This window comes from Lontra canadensis, unplaced genomic scaffold (assembly GCF_010015895.1).
Source record: "Lontra canadensis isolate GAN:19392208 unplaced genomic scaffold, GSC_riverotter_1.0 scaffold58, whole genome shotgun sequence".
NCBI lineage: Eukaryota > Metazoa > Chordata > Mammalia > Carnivora > Mustelidae > Lontra > Lontra canadensis.
In genome coordinates, this window is record NW_022631052.1 from 2,423,208 (window position 1) to 2,444,779 (window position 21,572).

At 47.0% G+C, this 21,572-nt stretch overlaps 1 protein-coding gene and 1 long non-coding RNA gene across 3 annotated transcripts in view; one reads left to right on the forward strand and one right to left on the reverse strand.

The window, feature by feature from the left end:
• Window positions 1-678: 678 nt before the first annotated feature.
• Window positions 679-21,467, reverse strand: LOC116878563. Its single transcript, XR_004384854.1, has 3 exons — window positions 21,245-21,467; window positions 7,368-7,371; window positions 679-697 (listed from the first exon to the last, which is right to left on the reverse strand). It is a non-coding gene; the product is annotated as an uncharacterized LOC116878563 (long non-coding RNA).
• The window catches only part of VSIG10 (V-set and immunoglobulin domain containing 10), a 35,628-nt gene continuing 26,289 nt past the window's right edge, over window positions 12,234-21,572 (forward strand). The window contains exons 1-2 of one of the 2 annotated variants that reach the window (XM_032876181.1): window positions 12,234-12,680; window positions 19,993-20,274. In XM_032876181.1, the coding sequence (XP_032732072.1) occupies window positions 12,602-12,680; window positions 19,993-20,274 (361 nt within the window). In that variant the 5' untranslated portion in view covers window positions 12,234-12,601. The remainder of the gene's footprint in view (window positions 12,681-19,992; window positions 20,275-21,572) is intronic. The other variant, XM_032876180.1, reaches the window with a different exon arrangement.

Here is a 21,572-nt window from a genome sequence, read left to right on the forward strand (position 1 = left end):
GTCTGTATATACTGCATTTTGTTTTCCACTCATCTGTCAGCAGACCAATGTGAACAATGTTTCTATGAACATGAGTGTGCAAATCTTTTTTTGAGACCCTGCTTTCAATTCTTTGGGATATATATACCCAGAGGTAGGATTACTGGATCGTGTGGGAGTGCTACGATTTCTAACTGCTTGAGGAACGGTCATACTGTTTTTCATAGCGATTGCATCCTTTTACAGGTCCCAGCAAAAGTGCATGAGGGCTCCAGTTTCTCCACATCATCTGTAATACTTGCTATTTTCTGGGGGAGGGGGGAGGGTTGGAATAGGCTCCTATTGGGCAAGGTGCTATCTCATCTCATTGTGGTTTTGATTTGCATTTTTCTAATGATTTGTGATGGTGACCATCTTTTGATGTGCACAACAAGGTGAATGTGCTTAACGTTACTGAAGTGTACATATTAAAATAGTTAAGATGGTCAGTTTTATGTTATATGTTTTCTAATACACTTAAAAAAACATTTTTTAAAGATTTTATTCATTTATTTGACAGACAGAGATCACAAGTAGGCAGAGAGGCAGGCAGAGAGAGAGGAAGGGAAGCAGTCTCCCTGCTGGACAAGGAGCCCGACTTGGGACTCGATCCCAGAACCCTGGGATCATGACCTGAGCCAAAGGCAGCAGCCCAACCCACTGAGCCACCCAGGCGTCCCTATTTATTTATTTTAGAGAGAGGGAGAGAGCATGAGGAGGGGAGGGCCAGAGGGAGAGGGAGAGAGAATCTCAAACAGACTTCACACTGAGCAGGGAGCCCGACTCGGGACTCAGTCTCACCACCATGAGATCAGGACATGAGCTGTGACCAAGAGTCAGAGGCTTAACTGCCTGTGCCACCCAGGTTCCCCTCCCTTCCGTTGCTTATCTTCTCCGCCTCAGGGTGCAGCCCACCTTTTGGGGGCATCTTCACCTAAGTACATTGCAGATCACAGGGTCCACGGCTCTTGTCTTCAACATCTACCTCCTTAGTGACTTCATTTTCTCATGTGCTCTTTCCCAGCCTGCATTCCGGCCTTTTCTAACCAACTACAGGATAAGGCCTGGGTTCTGGGTCAGACACACTTGGATTTAACTGCTTCTAAGCTACAAGAGCTCTCTGAGCCTCAGTTCCCTCCACTGTAAAATGGGAATGGTATATAGTGATGGCCCTTACCTGTTAGCATGGAACCTGATAAAGATGAGAGCTGAATAAATATCACCATGCCCCCGGGACATGCAGAATATGCATGCATATTATTTTATTTTATACTTCATTATATTTTAATCACTTGAAGATATATTAATAAAATATAATGTAATAAATGTATTATATTAATTATACTACGGCTCATTATAATTTATGGTCCTTGATCATTAGAATTATAAAAATTATGGTTTCTCTACATTTTATATGTCAAATAATCAGTGTCGTTAGACTAATTTGGCTTAGTTTAGTTTCCTAGCTTTGAAACTCTTTTTTGCTAGTCAAGTCAGAAGAAGTATGTTCATTGTTTTAAAAGGGAAATTTGCAAAAATACAATTTAAAACAATTGGGTCCATTTTGTGGGAAGTGAAAGTTCCTGTAACAAATTTTAAATTCTGTATTCCTCTCTGAAGAAAACCGCATTTAACCGTTTGTTATTTATCCTTCCAATTATGCATTTACATGCATATGCATTATAGACAACATATAAAGATACAGCTTTTTTAAAAACCATAGATAAGATCACACAGTCTATATTCTTAAGACACTTGCTTTTTTTAAAAAAAGATTTTATTTATTTATGTATTTGTCAGAGAGAGAGAGAGAGAGTGAGCAGAAGCAGGCAGAGGCAGAGAGAGAAGCACGCTCTCTGCTGAGCAAGGAGCCTGATGTGGGACTTGAGCCCAGGACCCTGAGATCATGACCTGAGTCGACAGGAGTGGCTTAACCAACTGAGCCATTCAGGCATCCCAAGACACTTGCTTTTTAAAAAACCCTTTACAGGGGCGCCTGGGTGGCTCAGTGGGTTAAGCCTCTGCCTTGGGCTCAGGTCATGATCCCAGGGTCCTGGGATTGAGCCCCGCATCAGGCTCTCTGCTCAGCAGGAAGCCTGCTTCCTCCCCACTCTCTGCCCACCTCTCTGCCTACTTGCGATCTCTGTCTGTCAAATAAATAAATAAAATCTAAAAAAAAAAAAAAAAAAGAAAGACCCATTACATAAAGTGTACAATTCAGTGGGTCTTTGTATATTCACAAGTTGTGCAACCATCACCATAGTCTGATTCCAGATCATTTTTATCCCCTTGAAACGAACTCCATGCCCAGGGATAGTCCTCCCCTCATCCACCCAGCCCCTGGCAACCACTAACCTAGTTTCTGTCTCAATGGATCTGCCTCTTCTGGAATATTCATGTAAGTGGAATCAAACAACATTGGCCTTTCGTGTCTGGCTTCTTTCACTTAACATTTCTAATATTCATCCATATTGTAGCATATATCAAGACCTCATTCCTTTTTTGTTGTTCATTTAGAAATGTTTTTTAAGGGCTCGTGGGTGGCTCAGTTGGTTAATCGTTAGACTCTTGATTTCAGCTCAGGTCATGATCTCAGGGTCCTGGGATAGAGCCCCACATCGGGCTCTCTGCTCAGCGGGGAGCCTGCTTCACCCCTCCACCCCCTCACCTGCCTCACCCCTCCCCGCCCCCGCCTGCCTCTCTGCCTACTTGTGATCTCTCTCTGTCAAATAAATAAATAAAATCTTAAGAAAAAAAAAAAAGAAGAAGAAGAAGATAGTTTCTGGCAAAGAAGAACCATCTGCCAGATTCTAGAGTTTTGTGAGAAGAGTTTCCAGAATAAATCCTCTCCTGAGGATTCCGTTCAATGTCCACTTCGGTTGGGGCCAACACTCTATTTGTTCACTTGCCATTTACTGGGAACCTCTATTATGCAGCAAGCCTCATGCTAGACCCTGGGGATACAGAAATAGATGAGACACTCTCTGTACCTTCAAGGAGGCTCCAGGCTGGAGTGGGAAAGGCAGTCATGGAAAGCAATGATTACAGCTCAGCATGGCAAGGGCTAGGATACCAATTTCTGCAGGGCGCTAGGGGAATGCAGAGGAAGGGCACCTGCGCCTCCTGAATACATCACGGAAGACTTCCTGGAAGAGGTGGACACTTGAGCTTGAAGCATTGCTGGCAATCATCCAGATGAAGGAGGGAACAAAGGGCAGCCCTTGTAATGGAAAGAGCAAGAACGTGGTTGAGGGATAGAGAGGTGTAGTGAGAACATGGTTTGGTTGGAACAGCTGTTGTCTGATGTGGCTGGAGCTTTGGGGATACAGGTGAGCTCCTCGAGGCGGGGTCGATTGAGGCTGTGTGTGTTCCCTGGTGGGGCTGGCCTCCAGCATTAAAGTGTGTGAGCCCTGAAAGGTGTGCATCCTTCAAAGAATGAACAAATCTGCTGAAAGTTGAAATTTCACATTCCTTCTGATCAGAAATACGTGTTGAAAGGAAAGAGGAGATCTAGGGATAGTGAACCTCAGGGCAACTTACTTTTCTAGGAGTCTAATCTCCCATCTCCCTTCTGTTTCCACCAATGCCCTCTATCCTGTGAAAGCACCCAGCTGACGCTCTATAAGTAGCAGTTCAAGTAGCAAATTAAAGTAGCATATTGACAGTAGCAAGAAACATGATTATGTTAACAGTTACCAATTATTGGGTCTCTACTACCTGCTGGGCACTTGACTGACATGTGCCTCATGAAATCCACTCATCAGCCCTGGAAACTGAGGCTCAGAAAGGGGAAGATAACTTTCCTAAGGACACATAGAAACATAAGAAAACCTGACGCGTGAGAGGACCAACACCTGTGTCACCCACAAGTGGAATTAACAAAGAAATGGCAGGCTAGGGCCATAAGCCCCTCTCGTTTTTACAGATAACGCAGCGCAGGAGCCAATGCTCACAATGTCCACACACACAAAAGCTCATTGCTTGAATCGTCATGAGAAAATACTGCATTGTGTCCACTGTGCTCCGTTCAGAGTAGGGGAACTATGTGATAATTTCAGAAATGTGTGAACTTGCATAAGTGAGTGAGTCCTGGCTTTGTCCATGAGCTGTGACCTTGAGCAAGCTTCTTAACAACTCTGCGCCTCCTCTCCTCCTCTAGATGGTGAGGGTTATTGTTTGAACCAATAATCTCTGAAATTCTTTGAGTTCCAGGCAGCTTGGCGCAGCTCTTATCTCTCGGAAGACCTTGGCTGTGGAACCCTGAGTCCATTCAGGGCCGAGAGCGCCACCTGGTGCTTCAAGCTTGTAAGTGAGGTTTTTCCCTTCTTCCTGGGCCCAGCCAACAATTCCGCTTCAGAGTTTCACGCTTATTCGGTTTTGCAGTTTTCCTAACTCCTTGAAATTGCTTTTAAAATGTTGGGAATATGTGCATTTTTCTAGGAAGAGGGTACAAAGTTCTGATCACAAGGTTCCTTTTTTCTTTTTCTTTTTTTTAAGATTTTATTTTTAAGTCATCTCTACACCCAAGGTGAGACTTGAACTCACAACCCGGAGATCAAGAGTTGCATGCTCTGGGGTGCCTGCGTGGCTCAGCTGGGTAAGCATCTGCCTTCAGCTCAGGTCATGGTCCCAGGTTCCAGGATCGGGCTTTTGCTTCGGGTTTTCTGTTGAGCAGGAAATCTGCTTCCTCCTCTCCCTTTCTCCTTTACCCCTTCTCCCCCTGTCTCGGCTTGTGCTCGCTCTCTCTCCTTCACTCTCTCTCTCAAATAAATAAATAAATAAAATCTTAAAAAAAAAAAAAAAAAGAGTTGCATGCTCCACTGACTGAGTCAGCCAGATGTCCCTCATCACAAGGTTCTTAATCCTTGAAGTGTCCCCCCAATCCAAGCTTTTACTTCTCCAAGAAAATGTGAGGCCCAGAGCAGAAGTGAGTTACTTACTAAACATGGGCTTGAGGCTGTGCCCTCATTAGGAAAGTTATTTCACCTTGCCAAGCCTCAGCATCCTTATTAGTAAAATGTAGGTAAGAAAGAGTACCTACTTCAGAAGTTTACTCAGAAGACGGAAGGAGACGCTCCAAGGACAGTGGGGCTGGCAAGCGCAAACAGTATATATTCTGAAGGAACTTTCTGGAAATCTTACAGGAAGTCAGCCATCCACTGGAAAAAGATGGGATGCCAGTAGTACAATGTCTCTACCATTCAGCAAGACTAAGTTCTCCTGGTCAGGGAATGCAAAAATCTTAAAATTGAATTAAGCTTAATACATTCAGCTTTGAGAAGTGGGAGGGAACTTTTGCAGGTTCGGGAGAAAGAACTAAGCAAGCAGTGGTCAGATGCTGGAACCCTAGAAAGTTGGGAATTCTTGGCAATAGATCCCCCAAGGAGTTTGATTAAAATCTTGAGAAGGAGGAAAAATAATGGCATAAAATGCTACTTGATTGATTGAATGTCCATTCGGGGCCTTAGGCAAACACAGAGCCCAAAGGTAGTAAAGAAGGGCATGCCGCTCTATGGAGAGCCAGCCTGCTCTCCATAGAGCAGCAAGGAAGCAAGAACAATTTCTTTCCAGAAGACATTCATGGAGTGATGGGTAAATAAGGCAGAGAAGAAACAAGCAAAGAGGTGCCCTGAGTTCTCAGGGTCACTCCGTGGCCTGAATGTTTGTTGAATGTCCATTACCTAATGAATGGATGAGTACAAATATGGTATCTCCATACCATGGAATTTAATTTGGCCACAACAAGGAATGGGGTGCAGATAGATCCCATAACACCGGTGAACACTGAGAGCATTATGCTGAGTGAAAGCAGCCAGAGTCCACACACGTCATTTGATTCCGTTTATACGAAATGCCCAGGACAGCCAAATCCACAGAGATGGGAAGTGGATTCGTGGTTGCCAGGGGCTGGAGGTGGGGAGAATTGAGGGCGATAACTGAGTGAGGTGTTTCTTTTCGGGGTGGCAAATGTAAGAAATTGTGAGGACGACTGGACAACTCTGACAACCAAAACCCACTGAACCGTACACTTTAGTTATTTTTAAAGATTTATTTATTTATTTTGGAGAGAGAGCATGCAGGGGGGAGGAAGAGAGGGGGAGAGAGAGATCAATCCTAAGCTGCTGAGCATGGAACCTGACATAGAGCTTGACCCCATGACCCTGAGATCACGCTCTAAACAGAAATCAAGAGTTGGAAGCCCAAACCACTGAGCCACCCAGGCACCCCTGAACCATACACTTTAAATGAGTGAATTCAGGGGTGCCTGGGTGGCTCAGTAGGTTAAGCATCTGACTCTTGATCTCTACTCAAGTCTTTTTTTTTTTTAATTAATTAATTTATTTATTTGACAGACAGAGATCACAAGTAGGCAGAGAGACAGGCAGAGAGAGAGGCAGAGAGAGAGGCAGAGAGAGAGGAAGGGAAACAGGCTCCCAGCCAAGCAGAGAGCCTGATGTGGGGCTTGATCCCAGGACCCTGGGACCATGACCCAAGCCGAAGGCAGAGGCCTTAACCCACTGAGCCACCCAGGCGCCCCTCTGCTCAAGTCTTGATCTCAGAATCTGAGATCAAGCCCCATGTAGATCCTACTTAAAAAAAATAATAAATGAATGAATCCATAGTATATAAAGCTATTGGGGAAAAAAAAATCCTCATTGAATTTCACACATCTGGGTAATCATAATAACCAAATCTTCTATCATTACATAAACTTTGAAAATACAACTGTTGATGGCTTTATAATATTCCAACAGGTGCATATTAGATAACCAGCAAAAACTGTAATATCCAGAAGGTGGTGAGACTGGTTGTTACTGGGAAGAGGACTGAGACAAGGAGAAGTTGAACAGAAGACTTACTTTTCAGATAGAATTTCACTGTAAGGGGCGCCTGGGTGGCTCAGTGGGTTAAGGCTCTGCCTTCGGCTCAGGTCATGATCTCAGGGTCCTGGGGTCAAGCCCCTTGTCAGGCTCTCTGCTCCTCAGGGAGCCTGCTTCCCTTCCTCTCTCTTCCTGACTCTCTGCCTACTTGTGATCTCTGTTGTCAAATAAATAAATAAAATCTTAAAAAAAAAAAAAGAATTTCACTGTAAAATTGCTTGGATTTTTTCGGTATGACTCAGTTCACAAATACCAGTGAAGTGTCTCTGTTCTCTGTCCCATGTGTGTATTATTATTTTCTCATTGTTCTCCTGCTTCCCCATTTTCTTCTGCATTTAAAAGTTTTTTAAATAGTGGTAAAATATGTATAACATAAAATTTACCATCTTTACCTATTTAAGTTACAGTTCAGAGGCATTAAGTACATTCACAATGTTATGCAACCATCACACCATCTGCCTCTAGAACCCATCTTTTCCATCTTGCAAAACTGAAACCCCCATACCCTCTCCCCCACACACCTCTCCCCCCAGCCCCTGGCAACCAGACTTCTAAGTCTCTCTTAGAAATTTGACTGCATGAGGCACCTCAAATAAGTAGAATCACACAGTATTTCTTTTTGTGACGGCTTATTTCACTTAGCACAATGTCAGCAAGGTGCATTTGAAATTTTTTTTTTTTTTACCATTCATGTTTTATTACTTTTCCAGTTAAAGTCTAGTTTCTTGTAAAAAAAAAAAAATCGCAATGCATATCTGTGCTAAAGAAATGTATATTCCTGGGGCGCCTGGGTGGCTCAGTGGGCTAAGCCTCTGCCTTCAGCTCGGGTCATGATCTCAGGGTCCTAGGATCGATCCCCGCATCGGGCTCTCTGCTCAGCGGGGAGCCTGCTTCCCCCAGCCCCTCTGCCTGCCTCTCTGCCTACTTGTGATCTCTCTCTCTGTCAAATAAGTAAATAAAAAATCTTCAAAAAAAAGAAATGTATATCCCTGCTAAAGAAACAAGCAGGAGACAAAACTTCGTATAAAAATGTCATCCCAGCTTTGTTAAACACACACATACACACACTGGAACTCAGCAGACATGACTAGAGGTTTCTAGTGACGTTACTGACAATTTCTAGATGGGTTATAGTTACACTTTATTTCCTGTTGTTTTGTTTTTCATTATTCTAGAGTGAGATTGATATGCTTATAATCAGGCAAAAGCAAATGCCATCTAAGAATAAGTGTGTCAACTTTGGAAATATGTTTCCTCCAAGTTTTCCCTGGAAATCCCGAGTTTACTAACTTCTTCTACTGCCGTAAATTAAATAAATACACTTGCTGCTATCAACCCATATGTTCCAATTTGAAGATAGGAAAATCACATTTATTTTGGCCAACAAATGACATTCAGCAGTGTGAGATCAAAGAACCGGAGACCGATCAAAGAATGTTTTCTACTTGAGTCATCTGTTCGGCTCCTGGGCCATCTAGTCGAAAGTTTCCCACCTTGGAGTTATGCCACTGGGGGAAAGTGGTGTATTCCGGGGGTGCTGGCTTGGGAGAACTGACTCTACATCCAGTAAAGTCACTTCCCAGTGACAGCCTGGAATTGGTAATCGTGGAAGTATTTACACCAGGCAAATTGGCAAATACTACAAGTCAAGCCCCGCCCCTGCCCCCCAGTCACCACCAGCAGGAGAGTCTGCGATTAGACAGTAACCAGCTTACCTGCTAGGCTGCATTCATCTCTTAGGTGGGTGAGCCATCCCTCTCCCTTCAGCCCCACCCCCCAGCTGCCCATTTTTCAGGGAACTGGCTGGTCATTTCCTTGATCTGTCTTTTTTTTTTTTTTTAAGATTTTATTTATTTATTTGACAGGCAGAAATCACAGGCAGAGAGGCAGGCAGAGAGAGAGGAGGAAGCAGGCTCCCCGCTGAGCAGAGAGCCCAATGCGGGGCTTGATCCCAGGACCCCAAGCCAAAGGCAGAGGCTTAACCCTCTGAGCCACCCAGGCGCCCCATCCTTGATCTGTCTTTATGCACCATTTTGCTTTCTGGGTTTGGGTCCACCTTCCACGTTCTGTGGTTCTTGCCGCTCAGAGATACCAAACTTCACCCTCCTGTTCTCCAGTCCAGAGAGGAGAGGCTCTGGTCCAAAATAGTAGACTCATTTGACAACTCTCCATTTTTTCCACTTTGTTATCTCATCCTGCCAGCTTCTTCTTAGAACTTTGCCTGATTTTAGGAACTTTCCTGCTATGGCCTCTGTATGCTAGTTTGTTTCTTCTGGGCAGAAGGCAGAGGAGAAGTAGGAGGAGGTGGTGTTTGGGGACGGCTTAGCAAGCTTTCTTTTCCAGAGAACAAGCCAGGTTGGTTTTGTTGTCCCTGTCCCTTGAGGTGCCAGCCTGTGGGTCCCAGGCCTCTCCATGGGGGTACAGGCAGGATGGTCATGCCCCTCTTTATGCTTCTGGAAGTGTTGGGGTACAGAGCCTACTGACTAGCCAGGCGGCTACCCCAGCTGTTCCTGATTGACCTGCTCTTTCCGAAGCCCCCAGGAGAATATATCTCTAGGTTTAACAGAGAAGCAGGTTGTTGCTAAGAAACCTTTCAGCGTTACCTCTAGGGAGAGGACAGGAGAAGAGGAGTAGCCGGGCAGAAATAATAGGTAGCTTGATGGCCTCAGAGACCCAGTCTGTAGGAGGGCTGGCTACGGAGTCAGGCAGGAGCCCCATGCTGTCCCTCCCTCCAAGACTGAATAAGACAACTGTGCCTTGGACCTGGAGTCAGATCAACTCCCCCACCCCCACCCACCCATTCCCTTGCTGTGTCACCTGGCTTCTCTGAGCCCTCTCTAATTCCCGATCTCAGGGTTGTGTTGAGGAGTCAATGAGTTCAGGTAGGTAAAGCACTTAGCCGAGAGGACGTTTTGTCAATTCATTGGAGGTGAAAACAAAACAAAATAAAAACAGGACTGTGTAGCAGCCTGAGCAGAGAGGGGTTTGAGCCTCATGTTTAATATGTGCCTATGGGATTTAGGATTAATATATGACTATAGGGGCGCCTAGGTGGCTCAGTGGGTTAAGCCTCTGCCTTCGGCTTGGGTCATGTTGTGGGGTCCTGGGATCGAGCCCCACATCAGGCTCTCTTATCAGCAGGGAGCCTGCTTCCCCCCCTCTCTCTGCCTGCCTCTCTGCCTACTTGTGATCTCTCTCTCTCTCTCTCTCTCTGTCAAATAAATACAATATATGACTATAGATTGGGGTTGATGCTTTAACAACTCTTTGCTGAGTGCCTTCCTGCAAATCAAGTCACTGTGTCTTTCCAACAACCCGTGAGGCACAGATCATAGAACTAAGGCTCTAAAAGGTCTCTACTTTGTTAGGGACCCCACGGTGAACCCTCACTGGTCACTGGTCTAGACAGGGTGCTTTCTACTGTCCAGAGCAGCCTGAGCAGCTACGGGACATCAGGGTGGGGCATTTCCTGACAGCTCCTGTCTCACGGTTGGCCACAGCCCATACCCAAACCAGAGAGAGTGGGTGTTTCCTGGGCCACACAGCCGTCCTGGGAGCCCTGCTCAGGGGCATGCCCATGTCTGCCGGCCCAGTGACCCCCCCAAAGCATCCAGACCATGGTAGCCTTTTTATAGGTAACAAAATTATTCTGTTTGGCTGGACTTTGTGTGGGACAGAGATGGACCCCAGTCCTGGCTTTGCCACCAGCCAGCTCAGTGACTCGGAGTTTACCCTTCTAGAGCTCATTTATTCAGCGGGGTTGCATGATTTCTTGGGTACAAGGGTTGTAGGGAGGGCCTAATGAGACAAAGTTTCTAAAAGGCCCCAGCCATGCAAACTAGTCAGCATTGTAAACCATCCTGAAGGAAGTTGATCCTTCTTGGGGGTTGGAGAACTGGTCATAAGCACCTTGCATTCGACTCAGCAAATATATCAGCATGGGCTGTCCTGTGCAATTCCCCACCTGAGGTACCACCAGGATCACAGAAAATTCCAGATCCTCAGCGGGAAACTTGCCAGCTATTGATTTGACTTCTATCTTGTTTGCTTCAGGTGGGGAATGTAAGGTAAGAAGTTAGGAGTTTGCCAGAAAAGCTTGGGGAGCTACAGTATCAAAACCAATGAACTCTCATTTGTTTACTTAACAAATACATCGTGGGTGGTTACATGGTGCCAAGCACTGAGGAAACAGGAAGAGGCCAGCTAGGAGAGAATTTACCTTCCATCACAAGGTAAAAGATGAAACATGAAACTGAAGGGAAAGGAGAGCCGGCTGAAGAGTTAAATCACTTTGCAAAAGAGGGAAAAGGGAAGAACCATTTTATGCAATTTTATGGCTCAGTTCATCAGGCAAAACACACTGTTTTTATTCGTTTCAAAAGGATTTCATCATGGAAGAAGTATTTCAATAAGGGGCCTTTTGGGCAACAGAACAGATGATGTTTCTTTTTTTTCTTTTTTCTTTTTTTTTTTCAGTGATGTTTCTTAATAGCAATTTTTGGGTTTTTGCCCCAGTATTTTATGATGAACATTTTCAAACATGCAGAAAAGTTGTAAGAAGGCAAACACCACTGTACCCACCTCTTAGAGTCTGCAAGTAATATTTTACTGTACTAATTGCATTTTTTTTTTTTTTAAGGAAATTCCGCCTAGGGCAGTTTCAAGTATCAGCTTTTCCTGAGGATATGGTAACCTTGTTTTTCCTCGGACAGGATGGGGCGAGGATGTGGCAGGACAGAGGGATTTCGGCTCTCTGGGAATCAGACTGAATGGGGTTGCGGTTGGGGGGCGCAGGGGACAGAGAGCTCTGAGAACGAGTTCTGCTGACCCCTGGGTTCTCGATCTTGCTGTGTGGTCTCAGCTCGTTCACAGGAGTACAGGAGTCTCGTGGCGCTTTTGGCTGGAGGTCTAAGGGATCATCTTTCTCCTGCTCTAGACTTGTCTTCTTCGTTGGGCAAAGGGTAGAAGACAGCCATGGCGGCCTTGGCAGCCGCCCTGAGCACGGGACAGCACACGAGAACCCCAGAAGAGCTAAGCAGGGACGCCGAGGGGACCCTGAATTCTGCAGCTTGGCAGCCCGCCCCTCCGGCTGGCCACGCTCCTCCGGGTGCTGCAGCCGGAGCGCCCGGGAGGGGGAAGCAGCCGGCGAGCCGGAGCGGGGGTGCCGTCCTGCGGCAGCTGCAGAGCTCGGCCGGGCCCAGCTGTCCCCGCGACTCCAGGCGGCCGTCCCGGGCGGAGTGGGCTTGGGGAGGGACCGGCCTTCGCGCTCCACCCCCGGCCGGGCCGGAGTCGGCTCGGCGCGCCCGGCCGCGCGCCCTTTGCATAAAGCCCTCCTCCCCAGCCAAGGTAGAGGAAGTTGGGCTCCCGCCTGGATGGGAGGCGGGAGGGAGTCCCGCGCCTGTTGTTTTCCGCGAGCCGGAGTGGGTGGCGGGCGCAGAGGGCGGGGTGCGCCCTCCCACCCCGGGCCGGGCGCTCCCGAGACAGAACCGCGCCGGCAGCCCCAGGCTGTTCCCACCGCCGGACATCGGGCTCAGCTCTAGCATCCTTCCCGGGGACTGCGGAGAGTGGGGCTCCTCTGTCGTTCCGAGGACCTGGGAGGAGCACTCAGTACCCCAGGGGCCGGGGCCCTGGGGGTGGGGACGCACCCCCACCCCGCCGGAGCCTGCGATTCCTGAGGAGTCCCTGCCCGCATCTGGGGCGAGATGGCCGCAGGCGTCCGGCCGTCCCAGCCGCAGGTCCTTGTCTGCCTCGGGGTGCTGCTGGCCCGCTGGGTCGCCGCAGGTAAGGGGCCGCGATCCGGAGGGAAAAGTTGAGTTTTGCCAGGCAAAGAGGAGAGCCAGGGACCCAATTCCCTCCGACTCCGCGGGAGCCAGTTGTGGCCGCGGCCCCGGAGCCGCCCCGGGAGGGTCTTGAGTTTCCTGCTAGCTGCCCGGCTCCTTTTGCAGGAAGGAATTTTCTCGGGCGCCTGATGGAGGGCAAGATATCCCCAGCGTCTTGGAGTGGGCAGCCAGCGAGGCTGTAGAGGGCCTGCAGAGAGGTGATGGGAGAATTGGGGAATTCGAAGATGGAAATTTTGAAGATGGGAAAATTGGAGAGGCGCGTGTAGGGGGGAAAGTGGCATTTTGTTGTGGGCTGATTTTTTTTTTTTTTTTTTTAAGCGTCGGATGTAAATTTGCTTTCTGGTTTTACCTGCTGCGCTGGGGCTCAAACTCCAGGCTCCTTTATTCTCTCCTTCCTCTGCCCAAGGTTGAATTCGCCTTGCACTTGTAACCTGTGGATTTCCCTACACACCCTTGCAAGCCAACCTGTGCGGATTAGCACATTCAAAAACCATGCCTTCCGTCCTTCGCCTTAAAGAAACACAAAACAAATCCTTTTTATTTTGAAGTAATTTTAGACTTTCAGAAAACTCGCCTTTCCACTTGACATGACCTCTTCCACTTGACATGATTGGCAGAAGGCCTTAAATGCTTCATCTGTGCTCTCCCTTGTAACACTAAGTTTACAGGTTGTTTACAAAAATATATAGGATACAGAAATATTGAAAAAACATTTTTGAATTTAATGCACCAGTGAATGTGTGTATTTTGTGTGCAGGGCAGCGTGACAAGTAGTGAGAGCAAGTACTCAGGTAGAGGGAAACGAGATGGGGCCAGGAGGTGGTGTACCTTGTCAGAATACTTGGGATGTTATTTTCTTTCTTTCTTATTTTCTTTTCTTTCTTTCTTTCTTTCTTTCTTTCTTTCTTTCTTTCTTTCTTTCTTTCTTCCCTTTATAAGATTTTATTTATTTATTTGAGAGAGAGAGAGATCACAAGCAGGAAGAGAGGCAGGCAGAGAGAGAGGGGGAAGCAGGCTTACCGCTGAGCAGAGAGCCCAATGCGGGACTTGATTCCAGGACCCTGAGATCATGACCTGAGCTGAAGGCAGAGGCTTAACCCACTGAGCCACCCAGGCGCCCTGGGGTGTTATTTTCTGTGTAGCCCATGCCTGCACACACTGCTGACCGATTCCTGTAACAGGAATTGTCCCCCGCCCCCAGCTTCCTAGCAGCAAGTGCCAAAAGTTCCTAACCATTAGGCTGTCATAAGATTTTGTTTTGTTTTCGGCAATCATTTAAAAACAGTAAAATTTCCCATAATCTAGGTTTCCAGTTTATCTGGAAAAATGTGATGATTGGGCCGCCCCGGCTTTCCCACCTGGAACTGAGCAGTGGTTACACCTTCTCTCTAGGGCTTGTGACCCCAGATTTGTTCCACCTCTCCTGTTGTAGTACTTAGTCCTGACCCTCTTCTAGGGACCTTACCTGAGGGTCCCTGCTGGTGTTTCACGTAGTGGTCACTGTGCTATGGGGAGGAGGAGAGGACAGTCTCCAGTTGGCTCTCCCCAGAAGTTAAAGACTATTGTTCCCTTCTCACCGGCTGTCTGCTGTATTTACTGCTCCGTGAACATCAGGGGCCTTGGGACATCAGAACCCTGGGTGACAGTCATCATTCTGGAATGAACCAGCTTTGAGCCTGGCTGCAGCTCACCACACAGGGACGCTTCCTTCACTGCCATGCCCGGTCATTTTGCTATCAGGCCAAGTTCACCTTCATGGATAGTGCCAGTGGGCTTCCCTAGCTGGGTGTGTTTTTGCTGTTTGTTTTCAAATTGGGAGTTATCTTAGGGAAAAAAACTGTTACTTCACTCCGACAGTGTTCACGCCTGCACTGTCCCCTCAGCTTGTAAATCTCCGGTCCTTCTTGGGGAAAAGTTGGCAGGAAAAAAAATAAGTGTTGGGGTACAATCCCAACTCTGTGAGTGGTAGTAGGAGGGTAGCATTGGGAAATGGTTGCTTATATCGCTCCCTCCTTAGGTCCATATTCTGAATTTAAGGTGGGGGAAGGGAGGCCTTCAGGGACCCTGTGGATACCATGTGGACAACTTATGGTAACACAAACTATTAGGATGTCTTGTTGTCTCATCCTGTCTGATCGGGAGACCAGGATAAATCCCTATGACTCAAAGGACTGAAGACCTCCGTGACAGTCCCAGCTCTCCTAATGACTTTTGTGGGCCCTTAGGGAAATCACTTAAGCTTTCTTTCTTTCTTTTTTTTTTTTTTAAGATTTTATTTATTTATTTGACAGAGAGAGATCACAAGTAGACAGAGAGGCAGGCAGAGAGAGAGAGGGAAGCAAGCTCCCTGCTGAGCAGAGAGCCCGATGCGGGACTCGATCCCAGGACCCTGAGATCATGACCTGAGCCGAAGGCAGCGGCTTAACCCACTGAGCCACCCAGGCGCCCTCACTTAAGCTTTCTGAACCTCAGTTTTCTCATCTGTGAAATTAGGGAGTATGGAATGATCAAGCATGGAACCAGTGCACCCTCGAGGACTGCCCCTGGGTGTCCCTGTTCGACAGAGGTCACTAACAGATGACCAAATTCTTTTCCACTCAGCTGGGGCTCAGCCTGCCTCATCTTGAACCCAGCCCTCAGGACTTGCCACATGTCAGGACAAAATGACCTTCAAGGTCACCTTCAGCTTCAGTGGTTAAAAAGAATGGAGTGAGCAAAGCAAAGTGAAATGCCTTGAAATGGCTTCTTTTATGATTGCGTCTTTCTGCTCCTTGGAGGAGAAGACAATGTTCGCTCAAGTTCCAGAATGAGACTTTTGCCAGGGCTTTTCCAGGTTCTTTCTTTATTCACCTTCCAGGGAGCCGGGAAGGGGCAGGTCTGTAATTCTACAGTTCATCTTCTCTCCTCGGTACGCATTGCCTCTGAGAACTTGGGTTCTCAGGCCTTAATGGTTTAAAAAGAATTCTCACCTGCTTTTCAAAGTCATTGTTCAGAAGCCTTTCCTGCTGTTTTGGAATCTCTAGCATTACATGACATTGTCTGCCTTCCAGTGAGTGGCTTAGAGTTTTTTGGTTTTGGGGTGGTTTTTTGGGGTTTTTTGGTTTTTTTGGTTTCTTTTTTTGTTTGTTTCTCATGTTGTCCTGGCATTTGGGAGTGGTGTGGCACCCAAGATGAGGTGATAGTTGGAACGTCCTGTTGCTCCAGGCTCCAGCGTTAGAAGGAGCCCCTTCTAAGTAGACAAAAGATCAAAAGCATATCATTGTTACTGTTTATAATAGGGAAGGCTTTTCAGAGGCAGGTGGCAGTTTATTTATTTTCTTAACTGCTTTATTGAGATATCATTTATTCACCCTTTTAAAGTATATAATTCCGTGGTTTTTAGTATATTCACAAGATTGTGCAACTGTCACCACTAATTGAGTCCAGAATGTTTTCATCATTCCAAAAAAGAAAGAAAGAAAGCAGTATCGCAGTATCCTTCACTATTAGCAGTCACTCCTCACTACTTCCCCCCCACCAACCCCCGACAACCCACTTGCCCCAACCCTAGACAACTACTGCTAATCTACTTTCGATCTCCATAGATTTGCCTATTTTGGACTTTTCATATAAATGGAATCACACAGTATGGAGTCTTTTAGAACTGCCTTCTTTCACTTACTGTAATGTTGGCAGGATTCATGCATGCTGCGGTTTGCACTCCATTCCTTTTTACGGCCAAATAATATTTCCCTGGATGGATATACCACATTTTATTTGTCCATTCATCAGCTGGTGGGCATGTGGGTTGTTTCCATCATTTTTTTTTTAATTTATTTAACAGACAGAGATCACAAGTAGGCAGAGAGGCAGGCAGAGAGAGGGGGAAGCAGACTCCCTGCATAGCAGAGAGCCCCACGTGGGGCTTGATCCCAGGACCCTGGGACCATGACCTGAGCCGAAGGCAGAGGCTTTAACCCACTGAGCCACCCAGGCATCCTGGGTTGTTTCCATCTTTTGGCAGTGATGAATAATGCTGCTGTGAATGCACATGTAAAGTCTGTGAAGACCTAGGTTTTCATTTCTCCTGGATCTACACCTTGGGGTGGAATTGCTGAGTCATGTTGTGACTTTAACCTTATGAGGAAATGCCACGCCGTTTTCCAAAGGAGCAGCCCAATGAAAAAAATCCTACCAACGATGCGTAAGGATTCCAGTTTCTTTGCATTTTCGCCAGTATTCATTTGCTGTGGTCTTTGATTTTAGCCATTCCAGTGAGTATGAAGTGGTATGTGTCTTATTGTGGTTTTCTTTTCATTGCCTTAGTGACTAATGGTGAGCATCTTCTCATGTGCTTATGGGCCTTCCGTATATCTTTTTGGAGAAATATCCATTCAGATCCTTTGCCCATTTTTTATTTTTTATTATTTATTATTTTTAATTTTTTAAAAGATTTTATGTATTTATTTGATACAGGGAGAGAAAGATCACAGGTAGGCAGAGAGGCAGGCAGAGAGAGGGTGGGAAGCAGGGTCCCCAGTGAGCAGAGAGCCTGATTCGGGGCTCGATCCCAGGACCCTGAGGTCATGACCTGAGCCGAACTCAGAGGCTTAACCCACCGAGCCACCCAGGCTCCCCCTTTGCCCATTTTTAAAATGGTATTATCTTTTTATTTTTGAGTTGTGAGAGTTCTTCATATGTTCTGGATACAAACCTGTCATCAGGTGATTTGCAAACATTTTTATCACAGTCTGTAGTTTCTCTTCTCACTCTCTGGATGGTATCCTTGGATGCACAAAAACTTCTATTTTGACAAAATCCAATTTAGTCATTTTTCTTTCGTTACTTGTGAATTTAGTGTCCTGAGAAACCATTGCTTAACCCAAAGTGACAAAGATTTATAACTTTTTTCTTTTCTAAGCATTTTATAGTTTTAGCTCTTACATTTAGAGCTATGGTCCATTTTGAGTTAATTTTTTTTTAAGATTTTATTTATTTATTTGACAGAGAGAGATCACAAGTAGGCAGAGAGGCAGGCAGAGAGAGAGGAGGAAGGAGGCTCCATGCTGAGCAGAGAGCCCGATGTGGGGCTCAATCCCAGGACCCTGGGACCATGACCTGAGCCGAAGGCAGAGATTTTAACCCACTGAGTCACCCAGGTGCCCCAATTTTGAGTTAATTTTTATATATGATGTGAGGTAAGGGGCCTAACCTCATTCTTTTGTACGCGGATGCCCAGTTGTCAACGGCAATTTATTTTTTAATGAAATACCACCTTTCACAAACCCCAGTGTATTCACATGCTTTGAAAACTTCTGATGTGGTGGAAAGAGAACATTTAAGAGGACAGCAAGAAGTCTAGCTTCTGGTCCCACCCTGCTACCTTCTCACAGTAGAACATGGATCTAGCCCACGTTCCTTCTTGGCGTCACACCTTTCCCATCTACTGAGTGCAACAACATGAGTAGAAGACTCCTAACAGGTTTTGCCCATTAGTTCTGTGCCTGCGGCCTCTTTGTATTTGGACATTGATTGTGGAGGGGGGCTGTTATGTCTTGACACCTCTCAGCAACTGGGCTGAAAAGCAAATTTGCTTCTTGTTACCTGGTGACAGTCTGTGCCAGATCGGTTGCCCTTCATACCTGTCAGTCATGAGTGAGCATCAGAATCACCTGGAGATAAGCCTTCGATGCAGGTCATGATCCCAGGGTCCTAGGATTGAGCCCCGCATCAGGCTCTCTGCTTAGCGGGGAGCCTGCTTCCCCCCCTCTCTCCCTCTGCCTGCCTCTCTGCCTACTTGTGATCTCTCAAAATAAATAAATAAATAAATAAATAATCTTAAAAAAAAAAAAAAAGAATCACCTGGAGGGCTTATTAAAATGCAGTGCTACCTTTCACCTCCACCCCTAGATAGGGGATTTATCTGATTTAAATATTCTGGGGTGGGACCTGATAATTGGCACTTTCTAACGTGACGCTGCTGCTGCTGATCTGGGCTTTTGAACACGCTGTTCCCTCTGCCTGGGAACCCTATCTTCCTGTCTACCTGGCTAATTCCTACCTGTCCAGGAGATCTCATTGTGGCCTCCTTGAGGAAGCCTTCCCTGGCAGTCACCCCAGCTGGGCTTAGGATCCCCTTCTCTGAGGCCGTGTCATGGTGTTGATCACCCTGGATGATGATTGCCAGTTTATTGTCTGTTTCCCCCGCTAGACTGTGAGATCCTGGAGGTCTGTCTCTGTGTTGCCCATTACTGGCTCCCCAGTGCCTAACACAGGGCATGGCCAAAGTTGGAGTGGCAAGAGAGCTTTGACTACCAGGATCGTTTGCACCAGCGATGGCGAGAGCCAGCAGTAGGAAGGTGGGAACAAAGCCCAGGCCCTCTTCCCTGCATTCCCCTTCTGGATTTCCAGGCAAATAAAACCACTTGGGTTCTGTATGGGTTATTTACTGCCACATTAGTACTGCATGACAATCACAAGATGACCGTAAGTGCTCATTACAGCTGGAAGGCTGGGGTTAGTCGGCTGTACTGATCTTGCCTGGGCTCACACGTATCTGGGCATCCACTGGGTGGCTGACGGCTGATCTGGACGGGCCTCAGCTCAGATGATTGAGACACCTGGGGTCTGCACATGTAGCTCTCATCCTCCTCCTGGGTCCTATCACGGGCATGTCCTGCTCCAGGTGATGGCAGGAGGCGTGAGTGAGCAAGACCAGTTAAACGAAGTGCTTAAGCCTCTGTGAGCATCGCGTCTGCTAACACCTCATTGGCCAGAGCAAGCCACGTGATCCAGCGGGGCTTCGGGGTGGGAGTGCAGAGCAGTCCTGCGGTGCCGGGTGCGGATGGTGCGGGGAGAGGGAGATCTGGGGCTATCTCTGTGGTTGCCATTCACGGCAGGTTCATCATTAGCCCTGGCAGTAATCTCCACAGAGTGCTTAAAAACACACCCCTGCGGGCGCCTGGGTGGCTCAGTGGGTTAAAGCCTCTGCCTTCGGCTCAGGTCATGATCCCAGGGTCTTGGGATCCAGCCGCCCATCGGGCTCTCTGCTGGGTGGGGAGTCTGCTTCCCCTCCCGCCTCTGCCTGCTTGTGATACCTGTCAAACAAATTAAAAGACAAAAAAAATCTTAAACACACACACACACACCTGATTTTTATTTATTTTTATTTTTTTATTTTTATTATTTTTTTAATCCTAATGCAGAGGGATGGTTCACCGGGAGGGTGTTCAGAGATGAAGAGATGTAGTAACAGCCTGACCTTCCTCGTGCAGGGTTGGAGGCTCTGGTCATTGGAGAGGTTCACGAGAACATTACTCTGCACTGTGGCAACGTCTCGGGACCAAGGGGCCCGGTAACCTGGTACCGGAATGACTCGGAGCCTGTCTTCCTCCTGTCCTCCAATTCCAGCTTCCCGCCGGCTGAGCCCCGCTTCTCTCTGGCAGATGCCAGTTCGCTGCACATCAGGGCGCTGAGGCTGCAGGATGAGGGCAACTACACCTGCCAGGAGGTCCTGAACGAGACTCGGTGGTTCCGAGTGTGGCTGCAGGTGGCCGGTAAGTGTGGTGGCAGGGGCCTGGGGCCGGCTGGCCAGGCTCGCAGAGCCTTAGGCGGGAGGAAGGCTTTGGAGGCATGCCCGGGTTTCGTCCTGGGCTCTACTACCTGCAAGCCCAGTCACCTCTCGTACCTGGATGTTGTCATCTGTGAAATGGGGGTGAAAAGAATTCTCATGTCCTAGGATTGCTGTGAAGACTGGATTCTGGTTTATGTCAATAAACTGCTGTTAATGGCTCCTGGCACATTAGTTAGCGATTACTTTCAGCTGGTTAGTGCCGTCCTTGCTGTGAATATGATTTTATTATGCACCGTAGTCAGAGCATATAACATGATGGAGCCTGAGTTCCAGTCCTGGGGTTGTGTCACCTTGAGTTAGGAGCTTAAGATCTCAGAGCGTTACTTGTCCTTATTTGTTAATTGAGGATAATACATCATGGACCTTGGTAGGTCTAGTGCTCTTATGCTCCGGTGCTCGCTGTAGGGCTTGGCATGAGCTACTATTGTATAACATGCTGCACTTTCCTCAAACAGTATATTATCAGTGGATATACATGCATGAATTTAGAATAGGGGTTGGCAAACTCGAGCCATATCTGTGGGTCTTATCTGACCTGTGGGCTATGAATATTTTTTACATTTTGAAAGGCTTGGAAAAAACCCCAAAGACGAATGATAATTGTGACATGTAAAAATGATATGAAATTCCAGTGCCCATAAAGAAGGCTTTGTTGGGACACAGCCACGCTCTGACTGCCTTTGGTGCTGTCATGGCAGAGTTGAGTGGCAGTGATGCGGGGTGGGTGACCTGCAAAGCCTAAAATATTTACTTGATGGCCCTTTGCAAAGAAGGTGGTGCTGCATACTGGTTTAGACGGATATCCATGTTCTAGATTCAGAATGTGTCATTTAGTAGAAAAAGACGCGTGATGCCTACCGCTCCCTAGTTTCCTCATCTGTAAGATAACTTACTTATTTCTTTATTCAGTATATATCCATTGAAAGCCTGGTGCTGGGCACTGGTCAAGGCACTGGGCCACAGGAGTGAACAGGACAGACAGGGCCCCTGCCTGCATGGAGCTCACATCCTAATGAGGGAAGATGGACCAGTAAGCAAGTACATGAATGCGTCCAGGCAGTACCAGAGTGATGAGGGCAGAGAGTCGATGTGGGGTGATTCTCTGAAACCCTTTATTTTTTAAAATATTTTTTAAAGATTTTTTTTTTTTAAATTTGACAGACAGATCACAAGTAGGCAGAGAGGCAGGCAGAGAGAGAGAGAGAGAGGAGGAGGCAGGCT